The sequence below is a fragment of the Dendrobates tinctorius genome, unplaced genomic scaffold (assembly GCF_039654945.1).
Source record: "Dendrobates tinctorius isolate UK_male_01 unplaced genomic scaffold, ASM3965494v1 ptg000223l, whole genome shotgun sequence".
Classification (NCBI taxonomy): Eukaryota; Metazoa; Chordata; class Amphibia; order Anura; family Dendrobatidae; genus Dendrobates; species Dendrobates tinctorius.
This window is the reverse complement of record NW_027361890.1, coordinates 17,815,564-17,831,459: the sequence shown is the minus strand read 5'-3', so window position 1 is coordinate 17,831,459 and position 15,896 is coordinate 17,815,564. Positions and strand designations below refer to the sequence as shown.

The following is a 15,896-nucleotide window of genomic DNA, read 5'->3' as shown; positions in this document are numbered from 1 at the left end:
AATGGTATCTCTAAAAACGTCATCTTGTTCCGCAAAAAACAAGTCTCCATACAGCTCAATCAGCGAAAAAATATAGCTCTCAGAATAAAGCAATGCAAAAATAATTATTTTTTCTATAAAATAGTTTTTGTTATGTAAAAGCGTAAAAAGGATATAAATGTGGTATCACTGTAATCATACTGACCCGAAGACTGCCTTATTACTTTTACCTCACTTTTATGCAGAATGGCATAAATAAAAAACACAAAAAGCAATTCCCGAATTTCTGTTTTTTGTTCATTCTACCTCTCGAAATTATAGCTATCGAAATATGGCAAAGCCGAATAATAAAGTTGTAAAAAATAAATAAAACCATTTCTTCACCTGCTGTTGACTTTTTCATTCTGCCTACCAAAGATTGCACTAAGGCTCGGCGCACATTTATCCTGTGCTCTGCGCTGATCGCCTACACCAGGGGTTTTTGTGTAACACGTGATTCAGATGGAACTCAAGATGGAAGATTCCCAATAATGGGGCAGATGGAGTCACTGTGGATACCGTCTGGCCTATGATCCAGCGATGTCCATAAAAGGGCGGTTTGCCACAGTTTTGTGCTCCTCTGAAAAGAAGGACACTGCTGAACAGAAGCCAGACGGAGTCCAGAGTAACTCTTCAGCTTCATTATACTGAATGGATCCCTCGGGGTTTTCATTCGACTCAAGTCACTCTGAGATTAAACCACAAAGTAGGTTTCAGGTGTAGAGCGCAGGATAATTGTGATCCCAAACGGTATGTAAAATGTTCCCAACCAAAAGTTTCAAATCAATCCACAAAAAAAGCAAATCCCCACTCCGGTTCGACATTAGTTATCTGAAATTTAGGGGGCTTTCACGTTATTGGCAGTACAAAGGCTCTGAAAAAGCAAAATGGCTCCTCACCACCAAAAGAAATTCAGCGCTCCCAAATCCTCCCTTCTGAGCCCCAGTGTGCCTAAACCACATTTAGTGTCCAGGGTCATTCCATGGTAACTTACGTTACATTCACAAGCCAAAAACTGGCTACAGACTGCTCTTTGAAGGCAGGCACAACAATGAGTGAATGTATATTGTACATGAAACTATTCTCAATAGATTTCAACACAGTTTGATTTTTCAACAATAAAATTAAATACAAAATACAGTGTTATTACTTGGAAACTTACGTTACAAAAAAGGAAAGGCAAATGTCCATCATGAGACTGCCAAATTTTCTGTTCTGGTAAACAGGGGAGAAGCACTGTTTTTATTGTATTAAAACACCATAGTCCAAGTAACTTTAACAAATTTATTTTAACCTCTCAAGTTAAATGCGACAGTTTTTATAACAAGAAATGTAGGTAACTTGCGTTACAAAACAATATAGTAACTTACGTTACAAAGCTGATGGTAACTTGCATTACAATGTGTTACTTTACCATAGGTTTATTTCATCTGAAGGTAAGTTACCATCATCTTTGTAATGTAAGCTACCATGGAATGACCCTCCACATGTTTGGCATTTCTGTAGCAACGAGAGCCCGCCTAATTTACGGGTGCATGTCTCCAGAGGCATGTACTGGGCACTACAATGGCAGTTTCCAATTTTCACTCAGCAACATCCACTGCTGCTTGTTTCTAGAAACCCCCATACAGTTAAAATTATCACAACACCAGTAGATAAATTTCCAAAGGGGTATAATTTCCAAAATGGGGTCACTTGAGGAGGGATTCTGCTATTCTAGCACTTATGAGCTCTATATATGGAGTCTGCAAACTATTGTAGGAAAATCTGTGCTCCAGGAGGCAAATAACGATCTCTCCCTTCTTAGTCTCCCCGTATGGCTAAGCAGTACTGTACAGCCACAAATGGGATATTTCTATATTCAGCAGAAATTGTGGGACAAATTTTGGTGCCATTTTTACCCATTTCCCAGTGTGAAAATATAAATCGGTGGGCTAGAACAGTTTGGTAGTAAAAATGTAATTCGTTTTTTCTTTAATGCCCAATGGTATAAAAATCTGTGACACACCATTGGTGTCAATATGATCACTGCACCCCTAGATGAATGTTTATTTATGGGGGGTTCTGCTGTTCTGGCATTTCTGGGGCTCTCCGAGTGGATCATGGCACCCGCAAATACTATTAAGAGTAAAATCTGCACTAAAATAAGGCGCTCCTTCCTTTCTGAGCTTTGAACTGTGCCTGAAACGTATTTCCCGATTACATGTAGGATATTGGTGCACTTAGGAGAAATTTACATAACAAACTTGGGTCCATTTTTTCCAACTAGCCCTTGAGAAATGTAAAAACTTGGGGCTAAAACAACATTTTAGTGGTAAAAATGTAATAATTATTTCTTCACTGCTGAATGATATGAAATTCTGTGAGGCACATGTGGTATCAATATGATCACTGCACCCCTAGATAAATTCATTGAGAGATGTAGTTTGTAAAATAGGGTAAAATTAGTTTACATATAGGGGGTTTCTGCTCTTCTGGCACCTCAGGGGCGCTTCCAGTGTGGAGTAAGGGAGATAGGGGAGCACTACTGAGGGGCATATAAAGTCTAATACATGAATAGGGGTGCTGCACAATGCACAAGAAAACATGCAATAGAATTGAAGAAAAAGGCCTATGCATAAAGGGCGCACACTCAAAAATAAACATACAATAATATGTATAAATATATGAAAAAGTTTTATTCATAGACAAAAAAACCCACATTAAAACCATTAAAAAAGACAAAACACATCACTCGAGTCCCATGAAATATCAACATATCAAAATACAACACCACATATGGGGAGACATATATATTTAGAAATGGGGTCCCTGAAGAATAGCAATATATGCAATTAATCCCTGCATGTGCATAAATACAATGCCAACCTGGGCGTCCCCAGGGGGCTACAAGCAAAAGATCCCTAACTATGTTAGCCACAAACCCATAAGTACTGATAAATTGTTCATATATTTATACATATTATTGTATGTTTATTTCCGGGCTCTTCCAGTGTGACATGGCACCCTGAAACCAGTCCAACAAAATCTGAACTCCAATTTGGTGCTTCTTCCCTTCTGTTCTGTGCCTCAAAAGTACAGGGTGGGCGATTTATATGGATACACCTAAATAAAATGGGAATGGTTGGTGACCCAGATTGGCGCACTGAATTTGCAGAATGGGCAAAACAAAAACTGGAACAGGACCATCAGTTAACACAGACCATTATGTTCAGTGGTGAGGCAAACTTTTTTGGATGAATCATTTTATATGTATACACCTAAATATAATGTGAATGGTGACAGTTTTCTTGCGTAGGGTGTCGGTGTCTTGCATTGAAATCTGCTGCAATGACCCGGGTACTGCGTTCACCAGACATCAACGCAATTTCTATCCGCTCCTCACGTGTTAACATCTGCGATATGTCAATGGCTGTAAACAAAGAGAAACTTGTAAATAACTCATGAAAGAATAAAGTTACGTTAAAACCAAGCACACCATTGTTTTTTCTTGTGAAATTCTCAATAAGTTTGATGTGTCACATGACCCTCTTCCCATTGAAAAAAATAAAGTTGGATCCAAAATGGCCGACTTCAAAATGGCCGCCATGGTCACCACCCATCTTGAAAAGGTTTCCCCCTCCTATATACTAATGTGCCTCAAACAGGAAGTTGATATCACCAACCATTCCCATTGTATTTAGGTGTATCCATATACCTGGCCCACCCTGTAGATTTCGACCACATATAGGGTATCTGTGAACTCCGAGGAATTGGAACAACAAATTGTATGCTAAAGAGAGAAAAATATCAGCTCACCTTCTCAATGGATACCACGCAAGAAAACCTGCAGTTCGGCAGTTAGGAAACCATTTGTAGAAATAGAAAAATATCCAACGTGTTGACTAAAATTCAGAAGTCTTTATTGAAGAACTAAAACGTCGCACCAGTGTACATGGGTGTAAAAAATGTTTAAGATTGCACAACAAATTTTGGTTTTCATTTTCTCCTGTTACCCTTGTGAAAATAAAAAAAATTGGGGCCAAAATAACATTTTTGTGGGAGAAATTTATTTATTTATTTTTTAAATTTTTATGGCTCAACGCTATAAATTTTTGTAAAGCACCTGAGGGTTCAAGATGCTCACCACAAAATGGGGTCACTTATGGTCGAGTTTCCAATACTTGGGCACATCAGAAGCTCTTCAAACGCGACATGACGTCGCTTCTCGATTCAATCCCATTTTGCATTTAAAAAAGTCAAACAGCTCTTCTTCCCTTCTGAGCCCTGCTGTGCGTCCAAACAGTAGTTTTCCCCCATATATGGAGTATCTGCATGCTCAGGAGAAATTGCACAAAAAATGTGGGGATCCATTTTCTCCTGTTACCCTTGTGAAAATAAAAAAAAAAAAATGGTTCTAAAAGTAAAATCTTTGTGAAACAAGTTCAATGTTAATTTATTCCTTCCACATTCCATTAGTTCTTGTGAAGTACCTGAAGGGTTATTAATAGAGTTGAGCGACTTGGTCGGATCGGGTTTCGTGAAACCCGACTGGAACAAAATTTGAGTGGGATGAAATTGGTCCGACTAGGGCAAAAAAAGTCGGAGTTTTGACATTCATCCCACTCAATGCCGACTTTTATTCCCCATTGACTTGCTTTGGGGTCGGGCTTCGGACGAAACTCCCGACTTTTTTTTGCCCTAGTCGGACCAGTTTCATCCAACTCAAATTTTGTTTCAGTCGAGTTTCACAAAACCCGATCCGACCAAAGTCGCTCAACTCTAGTTATTAAACATTTTGAATGTGGTTTTGAGCACGTTTAGGGGTGTAGTTTTAGAATGATGTCACTTTTGAGTACTTTCTGTCATCTAGGCCCCTTAAAGTCACTTCAAATGTGAAGTGGTCTCTAAAAAAACAAAAAAAGCAAAATAAAAATGATTTTGTAGGAAAAATGAGAAATTGGTGGTCAATGTTTTACCATTCTAACTTCCTAAGGAAAAAAATTTTTCAAAAATTGTTCTGATAGAAAGTAGACATGTGGGAAATGTTGTTTAGTAATTGTTTTGTGCAATATGACTCTCTGATTTAATGGCATAAAGATTAAACGTTTGAAAGTTGTGCATTCTTAGCTGAAAATTTCACATTTTCTCACAAATAAACCCAAGTCATATCAAAGAAATGTTGTCACAATCAAGGTAGTAAAATGTGTCACAAAAAAAGTCTAAGAACCAGTGGGATACATTGAAGCGTTCCAGAGTTATTTCCACATAAAGTGACTGGTCAGAATTGTAAAATTTGGCCTGGTCTTGAAGGTGAAAACAGGCTTGCAGGGTGAAGATGTTAAAACCACAATGCTTGTAGACACCATTGTATGAATGCCAACATAAAACATTGTAGAAAAATAGCAAAGACGTTTGTGCAGCTGCTGATGCATTTAGCTCACAGACCATCTTATTAGATAGAAGGCTTATTTAGATGATATATGCATGTTATTTGCTGCAGGTTTATCTGCACCAGTCCCTCGTGGAAGAAAAGGAAAGAAAATGAAGAACCAGATGTTACTCCCAGAGATCAAGAACGCAGATTGGCTCGCTAGCTGTAACCCTGAGATTGTCCTGCATGATGACAGCTATAAAAAACATCTGAAGCAGCACTGCAATAAGTAAGTCTATGGACTTGTTCACACATTGCATTTTTGCAAAGTAAAAGAGGCTGCGTTTGACAGTATGAGCAAAGTGGGATTTCTGAAATCTCATGCACAGGCTGCTTATTTTTTTCCAGATTTAAATTTGCAACATGTCACTTCCTTCAGTGTTTTTTCAGCGTTTTTCAACCATGCCAATGAATGGGTAAAAAAAAAAGCATCAAAAACATGCACATTTTACACATCGTTTTTCCTGCCAACACTCCGGTATTTTCAGTAGAAAAATCTGGTGCCAATGCCGAGTGTGTGGACATAACCAAATGGAGAATTCACGGCAGATCTGCTTGCTGGTGAAAGAATGGTACCAATTTAAAGTCAAGCAACAAATCTGCGGCATGAGAATAAATCTTAAAGTTGTCTTGACCAACATGTCTAGAAGTTGGTTGAATATATGGTAGTTTTTGGAAGTATTCTGACATTCTAACTTGCATAAAAGAAAAGTGGCTGCAGTGGTGACATCATGACTACAGCGCGCATCACCACTTCAGCCAAGTGCTGAGCTTGGCATCTGCTGCCATTAACAGGAGAACGTTGATCCGAGTGATTGGTTGCAGTTATGATGTCACGACTACAGACAAATTCCGGGGGGAGGATGGTTGGCTTGGGAAGCGGCACTGGACCAAAGAAGGTGAGTACTGTTTTTTGTTTGTTTGTTTGTTTTTTTACTCCTGTATGATCATTTGGGTTCCATTTTTCTAAAGAAATAATAAATCAATAAAGGAAAATGCCTTTAATATTTTATGCAAACAGTATTTGAATACAACATCCATTTTGCTCTTGAGTCCAGGGCATAAGTAAGGTAAATTTCACGTATTCTAAATTCTGAAACGCTACTAGAAGATTATGCCCTTAAAGCCAATGTTATTGAAGTTGAAATTACTGACATTTTTGTGTCATTGGATTTAGATTTATTTTGCATAGAATGTCCTTTGGACTGAACAGTGTCTTTGCCTTTTCATAGGGTCCTTCTTCGAGTCCGCATGCTTTACTACCTCAAGGCAGAAGTTTTGGGGAGTGCGGCTGGCAAGGCGTTGGAAGGTGTAAATGCAAGGTGAGGATAAGATCAACTAGTTTTGATACATCTTTATGGCATCTTAGATGGTTTACATTACATGTGTTCTTAATTTCCTAAGAGTAGGTTGAAAAAATGCTATTAATGTGCAGATATGGGGTTAATCTGCAGGTTAGTAGCGTTGCTGTTCTGGCTGGCCAAACGCTGCTGGGAGAAAATGAGCTCCATTCTCCACACCAGCATTCGTCTTTCAGTGACGGAGCGGTGCAGGCACTGGTTGTCACCGCTCTGCTTATAAAAAGCAGCCACTGTAACTGTGCCTCTGGCACTGACTGACAGCTGGCCCTAATTCTGAGCGAGTGTCAGGGCCATTACAGCCGTCGGAGCCGCCCTGTGACTGAAACTGGGACTCTTCTGGGGAGAATAAAGTTCATTTTCTCCCGGCATTGTTCACCTAAGTGTTGGTGCCGGGCAGGTTCACAACACTATTAACTTGCAGGTTAATGGTGTTTTTCTGGTGACAGGTTTCCTTTAAAATAAAAAACTCAATTGTTACTCCCCTTCTACCCTGTTCTTGCAATTCTCCGCTGCTGCTTCTTTATTGATGGGCTGCAGCAGTGATGTCCTGACTACAGCTAAGATGACTGCTGCAGTCAGTCAGTCACTGTGCTCTGCCAGTGTAAACAGCAGGGGGTCACGGTCGTCTTGATGTAATCGCTGCAGCCTGTTAACGAAACTTTGGCAGTGATGGAAAGGCAGCTCTGAACCAGGACAAATTTAGTAAATCCTGAGTTTATTATTTCAATCTGGCTGATAGGAAGGAAAAAGTTTATTCACGTAAAACTCCTTTAATACTCATTTGATACACTGTGTAATTGTTTAACTCCTTTTGAATTTCAACCAGCTGTAAGGAGTTTTTGCACTTAAAGGTACACTGTCAGCACAGAATCACTGTTCAAACTAAGCCCCTCCGCTTGTTGCTCGACAGCATGGACAATCATTTCCATACATCTTCCAACCTGCATATTTTCCCTCTATTTCCACACTCTTCTACTTTGACAGCTCTAGCTTCATCGAACAAAAGAATGGTAGAGATAGATGGAAACTAAGCAGGTGGGAAGGTGTGTATATTTACTATATAATCATCTAATTCTGTCTGTTTGTAACGGAAATCCTGCGTCGTTGATTGGTCGCGGCTGGCTGGGCGCAACCAATCAGCGACAGGCGCAGTCCGGCTGCTAATTGGCGTTGAATTTGAACGACGCACGCCACCGCTACTGTCGGGATGTCTGCGGCGCTAGCCGCTGATCTCCACGGTTGAGTTAGATTATACTCACCCCGGTGTTCGCTCCGATGGGTGTCGCCGTCCTGTCCGGCGCCTCCCATCCTTCATATGATGACATCCTCCTCCTTGCTTCTCCCTCGGCTCCTGCACACGCGTACTTTATCGGCCCTGTTGAGGGCAGAGCAGAGTACTGCAGTGCGCAGGCGCCAGACCTCTCTGACCTTTCCCGGCGCATGCGCACTTAAGTACTTTACTCTGCCCTCAAAAGGGCAGATAAAGTACGCATGCGCAGGAGAGCCGAGGGAGAAGCAAGGAGGAGGACATCCTCCTTGACACCCACCGCACCTGCTCCCGCCCCCCAGTGAGTATAATCTAATGTGTTTTTCTTACTTTTCAGGTTTCATCAGGGGGCTTATCTACAGCATTACAGAATGCTGTAGATAAGCCCATGATGGCGGTGGCCCCAGCATATGGTGCAAAAATGGGGTGACAGATTCCCTTTAAATAAACTACATACATATTCTAGAATTCCCGATGCGTTAGAATCGGGCCACCATCTAGTGTGTGTGTGTGTGTGTATATATATATATATGTATGTATATATATATATATATATATATATATATATATATATATATATATATATATATATATATATGTGTGTATATATATATATGTGTATATATATATATATATATATATATATATATATATATATATATATATATATATCATGTATATGACCGCCATGATACAGCGAGCTCCTGTACTTGGCTTGAACAGTCATTCTGTGTTGACACAGTCACTTTAAATTACCTATTAATTTGGTTCACTGAAAGAGAAATCCAGACCATTCTAAAGCAGCTCTTTAATGAAGCCTTGGTACGAATGGCAAAAAGGATTCTTCTATGAACAGGTATTTCAAGAACTGATTTCTGATCAGTTACTTTTCTGTTATAGAGACCTGGTCATCCTGTTACCTGAGATAGATTATGTAGAAATACCTGTGGACTGGTGGGATGCAGACGCTGATAAATCATTACTGGTTGGTGTTTATAAGCATGGTATGTATTTTTTCACAACAGTAATGTATATACACGGTCTGTAAATATGCACTGCATGTTATTTTTTGTACTGTATGTCCTGTTACTGTGTATTGGTTTTTGTACTGTACGTCCTGTTGGTTTTTGTACTCTATGGCCTTTTACTGTGTATTGTTTTTTTTGTCTCTTTTTAGGTTATGAACGATATTGTGCCATGAGAGCAGACCCAGCCCTTTGTTTTCTAGAGAAGGTGGGGATGCCTGATAAGAATTCATTATCAGCTGATGGAGTTAATGATGTGGCTCCTGATGTAGCAGAACGGTAAGGAATCACAGAAATAATTAAAGTTGCTTTTTACACTTTGTTCAATCTAATTTAAAGGTTACACAAAAGTTTTTTTTCTGAGATTTTCTGTTTTTGGACTATCCTTTGGATGTACCATCCAATATGATTAGGGGCGGACACGACATCTAGTAGCCCATGTGCAGGAAATGTATCGGGACCCCCCTCCTTTTATGGGGACAACGCTACAGATATATATAATATGTGTGTATTTTATATATACATAAATATATATATGTGTGTGTGTGTGTGTGTGTGTGTTATTTATATATATTTATATAGCCACACATGTGTATATATATTACATTGTCTCCTTTATTATGTATATTGCCGTCCCTTATCACACAGTGCCCTCTCTTATGTACAGCACCGTCCCTTACATATCGGATTATATAGAGCCCTGTCTTTATTACATACCGTCCTGTCTTGTTAGCTGTATAATGCAATGACGCCTGATGGAGCATGGGAAAGCTTCTTTTCTAATGAAGGAGCTGATGGACTGGTAGTCTGGTAACCGACTGCTCCATCATCAGTCATTTTATATCTAACAAGAGAGGGGAATATGTAATAAAAGAGGGCGCTGTGAATAACATAAATAACAAGAATAAACTATGTAAGAGACAGCAATGTACATAGCAGCTCTATAATAAGTGATGACACCATATATAACTAGAGAGGATGGTGCGCAATAAGGGATGGTGTTATACATAATAAAAGAGGAAAGTATTTCACTAAGGACGGTGTTATACATAAAGGAGTACACTATATACTAAGGGTCTGTGCTATACATAATAAGGCTACATTCCTGTATCTGTGTGCAGTGTTGGTGTGCTGTCCGCGTTTATAGACTCATTGAGCATGTCCTATTCTGATCTTCAAAATCGGATCAGAACAGAACATTCTCTGACCCTGACGGATCTCATGGTAACACAAAACCCATAAATAAAATACGGTATTTTCTGGCGTATAAGAAGACTGGGCATATAAGACGACCCCCAACTTTTCCAGTTAAAATATACAATCTTCTCAAAAGTCGGGGGGTCTTCTTATATGCCAGGTCTTTTCTTATAGGGCGAGTGCGGAGCAATCTGCGGTCACCGCATATGGTGGGGGGGAGTGGTTCCGATGACAAGGTGAAGAGGCGCCTAACCGGGAAAGTGTAAGTGAAGTATCCCTATTACCTTATTGCGGCAGCGGTGCTCTGTGCGGCGCTCTGTGCTGGGGGGGGGGGGGTTGGGGGTGGCGGATGGTCAGATTCAGATCTCGTCTCCCGAGATCTCGGGACGAGATCTGAATCGGAGCATGCGCTGCCCCCAGTGACCATTTTCCCTGAGGCCACCGCATCGCAGCAGTGGAGCTGTGGGGGCCTCCGGGCTGTGAGGAAAAGCCCCCCACGACCTCAGGTTGCTCCGCACCCGCCCTATAAGACGACACCCGGCGTATAAGACAACCCCGACTTTTAAGTAGATTTTCAGTGGTTAAAAAGTCATCTTATACGCTGGAAAATACGGTAATAAAACACAAGACACCAAATTGTGGAAGAATAATGGCCTTGGTGTTTATTTAGGGTAACCGAAAAGACCATTAAAACATTTAATAAAGGAACTATCAAAAGACCAATAAATTAATCCTAATACTAAACCAATCAACAGAGAAAACTGGGAGATTTTTCCCTCAAATGAAACACACAAAGGAGATAAACATTAAAAAGGGGGAGGGAGGGTGGGATCGTCGTTTTTCTGACATAATAATGAGATACAGTAACCTGCAGCACCTCAGATTTTTATACTTTTTTCTCTTCCTGGTCTTTTTTAAATTAGCCAATCAAAATCATGAAAAAGAGCGCCAAAACCCACCAGCTAAAAGTGGAAGTAACCTGCTGTGGACGCCACAGCTTACTGCTTGACCTTTTCACCTTGCCTCATATGAAGAAACCAAAACATAACAGAAACCCAATACACATATAAAATTAACCTGGGGTCTGTGTTACCGTGAGCCCCCCCTTACATCTGCGCTTCAGGAGGGGGGGGGGTTACCATTCTTAGATCTGTGATTTTCATGTGTGTGTGAATGGACCTATAAAACATTGAGTCTGTGTGCTATCCGATTAAAAAAAAAACCTGGAGGCACACAGACTTTTCACACAAATGTGAGAATGTAGAATGATGGATTTTACAAGAAAACATCACTCCACGTCACACAGTGCAGATCCAGAATAATATCTACATCCAGGCACTTACCACTGACGTCTCGTCTGATTGGAGCCACTTTCTCCTGTTTCTTCTCCATCTGGTCAGACCTTCATGTCGACATCTCCCAGCCACGACTCGTCTTGTTACGATGATCTTCGCAACCCTGAACATAACAAGGTCACATATATTGCATGCATACATGTGTCTCCCCCTCAAATACAGATATGTACCCCACCATTAATATGCTATTAGCCACACACCATTAAAAATAAAAAAAAAAAGTGATAAGCAGCACTGTGCCACCCATTAACTATAATCTCTGACTCCCAATAATATAAATTATTCAGTCTGTGACTCTCCCCAATTACCTGTAAGTGTATGTGTACACGGAATATATGCATGGTTTTACAGCACAAGCGAAGTGAATGAGATCCCTGAAGTCTCTTGCCCACGTTGCTTATTTTTTCCTTGCAGATTTGCAGCAGATTAAAATCTGTATAATGTGAATTCTTTCAGCGTATTTTACCCATACTAATGGGGAAAAATACGTAACAAAAGCATGGCAAAGATGTGGAAAAAAAATAAATGTATTTTACGCAACTCTTTGCCTGCCAACACATTAGGATATGTAGCATGATTTTCTCCTGCAAATCGTGACCATGTTCACATATTCTTAGTCCCTCTCCAGTGTCCCCATCATTCATGATAAGTCCTTGATAGCAACAATGAATTTGTGGGTGGTAGAGTCCATCATCAGGTACTGAGCATTCTCTGCCGCCTCCCAATTCATTACAAGTCCCTGACAGCGTTTTCTCCCACCTTTCAGTTCATTATAAAGGACCCCTCTGCCTCCTCTCCCAATCCCCAATAAAATTTGAGTCCCTAATAGCATCCTCCCCATCTCACTATTCATTGTAATGCTATCAGAGGCTTAGCATCCTCCTCCACCACCCAATTCATCTTTCATCCATATCTGAGATCTTTCTCCACCTACCTCCTGTTCGTAAGTCCATTATAAGTCCCCCTTCCTCTCCTCCCAATCCCCCACATCCCTCATTGTCCTCCTCCGACCGTCATCATTGCCCTCTCCACCACCTCCATCATTGCCTTCATCATCACCACCCCAATCATTGTTCTCCCCCACCATGCCTATCATTGCCCTGCCCCTCCACACCCATCATTGCTCTCTCCCACCGCACCCATCAATGCCCTCTCCACCACCTCCATCATTGCTCTACCCCCACCATTGTCCTCTCCACAGAGGCGTAGCTAGGGGTTCAGCTTAGGGGGGGGGCGAAAAAATTTGAGTGGGCCCCTAACCGGTATCCCTGATTACAACTCAGGTTGGCACACTCTAGTCGTGAGTATAGGGGAACCTCAGCAGATGACCACGCTGTAACTGAAAAAAATCTCTATACAAAAAACAATACTGATATGACCGCCATATGGTGACCTCATAGTGGTAGATACCAGTCCTGCAGCATATACAAGAGTTTACTATACAGTTACATATGATAACTTACAGGCCACGTTCTTTCTGATAATCGTTCACTTTTACATCTTACTCAGACCGACATGTCTACTTCTCCAGCCAGGACTCATCTACAGAGATTACAACAAAGGCACATTTGAGTTCTCACATTTCCAGCTTAGTACCCATCTATCTCCAACCTGCACAAACTACTCACCCAATACTGAGCCGCTGCTGCCGTATGTGTCCCTACTATTGTACCTGATACCCCAATACTGAGCTGCTGCTGCCGTATGTGTCCCTATTACTGCACCTGACACCCCAATACTGAGCCGCTGCTGCCGTATGTGTCCCTATTACTGCACCTGATACCCCAATACTGAGCCTCTGCCGTATGTGTCCCTATTACTGCACCTGATACCCCAATACTGAGCCGCTGCTGCCGTATGTGTCCCTATTACTACACCTGATACCCCAATACTGAGCCGCTGCTGCCGTATGTGTCCCTATTACTGCACCTGATACCCCAATACTGAGCCGCTGCTGCCGTAGTTGTCCCTATTACTACACCTGATACCCCAATACTGAGCCTCTGCTGCCTTATGTGTCCCTATTACTGCACCTGATACCCAAGTACTGAGCCTCTGCTGCCGTATGTGTCCCTATTACTGCACTTGATACCCCAATACTGAGCCTCTGCTGCCATATGTGTCCCTATTACTACACCTGATACCCCAATACTGAGCCTCTGCTGCCGTATGTGTCCCTATTACTGCACCTGATACCGCAATACTGAGCCGCTGCTGCCGTATGTGTCCCTATTACTGCACCTGATACCCCAATACTGAGCCTCTGCTGCCGTATGTGTCCCTATTACTGGACCTGATACCCCAATACTGAGCCTCTGCCGTATGTGTCCCTATTACTACACCTGATACCCCAATACTGAGCCTCTGCTGCCGTATGTGTCCCTATTGCTGCACCTGATACCCCAATACTGAGCCGCTGCTGCAGTATGTGACCCTATTACTGCACCTGATAACCCAATACTGAGCCGCTGCTGCCGTATGTGTCCCTATTACTGCACCTGCTGTGTGGTCCAAGCGCAGGGATCCTCTAACTGCCTCACATAATAATGCCACCATTGTGCCCTCACAGTAGCTCCCACACTGTATATAGGCCCCCATACTGTATGATGGCCCCACAGTAGCCTTTAAACTGTACTGTATAATGATCCCTACATTTGCTCCCATGCTGTACAATGACCCCTGCATTAGCTCATCCACTGTATAATGACCCCTGCATTAGCTCTCACGCTCTATACTGGCCCCACATTAGCTCCCATACTGTATAATGACCCCTGCATTAGCTCTCATGCTGTATACTGATTCTCGCATTAGCTCATCGGCTGGATAATGACCCCCGAATTAGCTCTCATACTGTATATGGGCTCTCGCATTAGCCCCCACACTGTATACTGGCCCCTGCATTATCTCTCACACTGTATACTGGCCCCACATTAGCTCATCCATTGTACAATGACCCCCGAATTAGCTCTAACACTGTATAATGGCCCCTGCTGTGGCTCCCACGCCTTTTGATTCTGGTCTCTGTTGGTCCCTGTCTGTGGTTACAACCTGCACAGTCCTGATATATATGACAAAGAACTAAATAGAAGAAAATAGAAACAGATAGTGGGTGTGTATAGATAGAGGCCAGAATATGGGTACAGCTCCCTGAATGTACCCAGGTGACCCTAAAAGAAATACTCTTGTCTGGACAAGACCCCAAAGAGGGAACTGGAAAGAAAGAGGGAATTAGAAGAGAGGGAGGTAAAATATTACTCACGTAAAGAAGAAACTATGCCCCCTGGTACATTTTCTCTTTTATTCTCTTTTCTGCCTTCGGCGGGGGGGGGGTCTTGTCCAGACTGAGTATACGTTCAGGGATCTATGTGTGATCAGCTATATGCACCTTCTGTCAATTTATATTTTCTTCTATTTGGCTCTTTATCATATATATATATATATATATATATATATATATATATATATATATATATTCATCCTCAACTTTGTGGGGATTATTTTTTTAAATAAAAAGTTATATACCGTAATTGGGTTTTCATGCTTGCCACCCTGGATTTACAATATGAGATAATAGGACCCTCACCCCGGCTACAGGACCAAATCACAGGGTGTGTGTGTGTATATATGCTGTATATATATACATATATATGTAGAGATTTGTGAAATATACGGCTGCCAAACATTTCAGGCATTTACCGATCTTCAATATAGCAGCAAAAATGAAAGTAGCACACCATTTAGAAAGAAAACAAGAGTTTTGGTTCTCCTGGAAAAAGGTTCTCAGTGAACATTGCTGAGCCCCAATGCGCTGCCTTCATTTTTTTTACTACTATATATTGTTACATTTATATACCATATATACCATATATATGATACTGACCACTCATGTCAGTGATCTGGGGCACAGTGAGATTTATGGCAGCTGATTTGCATTGACAGAGACCCCTTCTGAGCTGTATAAGTTCAAGTAGCCGCCATAAATCTACTGTGCCTCAGATACAAGAAAATAAACCATCCAGGACTTGTCAGGAGGTGAGCAGCGTCCTTCCCCCTCCTCACTGCACAGACCGCTCAGGGCCCCTGAGTTCTTACTCACAGCACCGTCTTGTCCTGCTCCTGTCCAGGTGAAGAAGCTGGTGCTCTGTGGTGACCTCTCTCCTGCAGATACACAGGGAGCACTGTGGGCGTGTCTGCAGTTTGCTGGAGGAAGCTTAAAGCTATATTCTCCCTGCAACTAGAGTGCAGCTTAGCTACCTCAGT

The 15,896-nt window shown here is 41.6% G+C and overlaps 1 protein-coding gene across 7 annotated transcripts in view; it reads left to right on the top strand.

Annotated features, from left to right (window-relative positions):
• CHD6 (chromodomain helicase DNA binding protein 6) overlaps positions 1-15,896 on the top strand; it is a 275,948-nt gene that overhangs the window by 203,052 nt on the left and 57,000 nt on the right. For all 7 annotated transcript variants that reach the window (XM_073555368.1, XM_073555372.1, XM_073555370.1 and 4 more), the window contains 4 exons: positions 5,501-5,660; positions 6,664-6,753; positions 8,960-9,063; positions 9,237-9,363. In XM_073555368.1, coding sequence (XP_073411469.1) covers positions 5,501-5,660; positions 6,664-6,753; positions 8,960-9,063; positions 9,237-9,363 — 481 coding nt within the window. The remainder of the gene's footprint in view (positions 1-5,500; positions 5,661-6,663; positions 6,754-8,959; positions 9,064-9,236; positions 9,364-15,896) is intronic.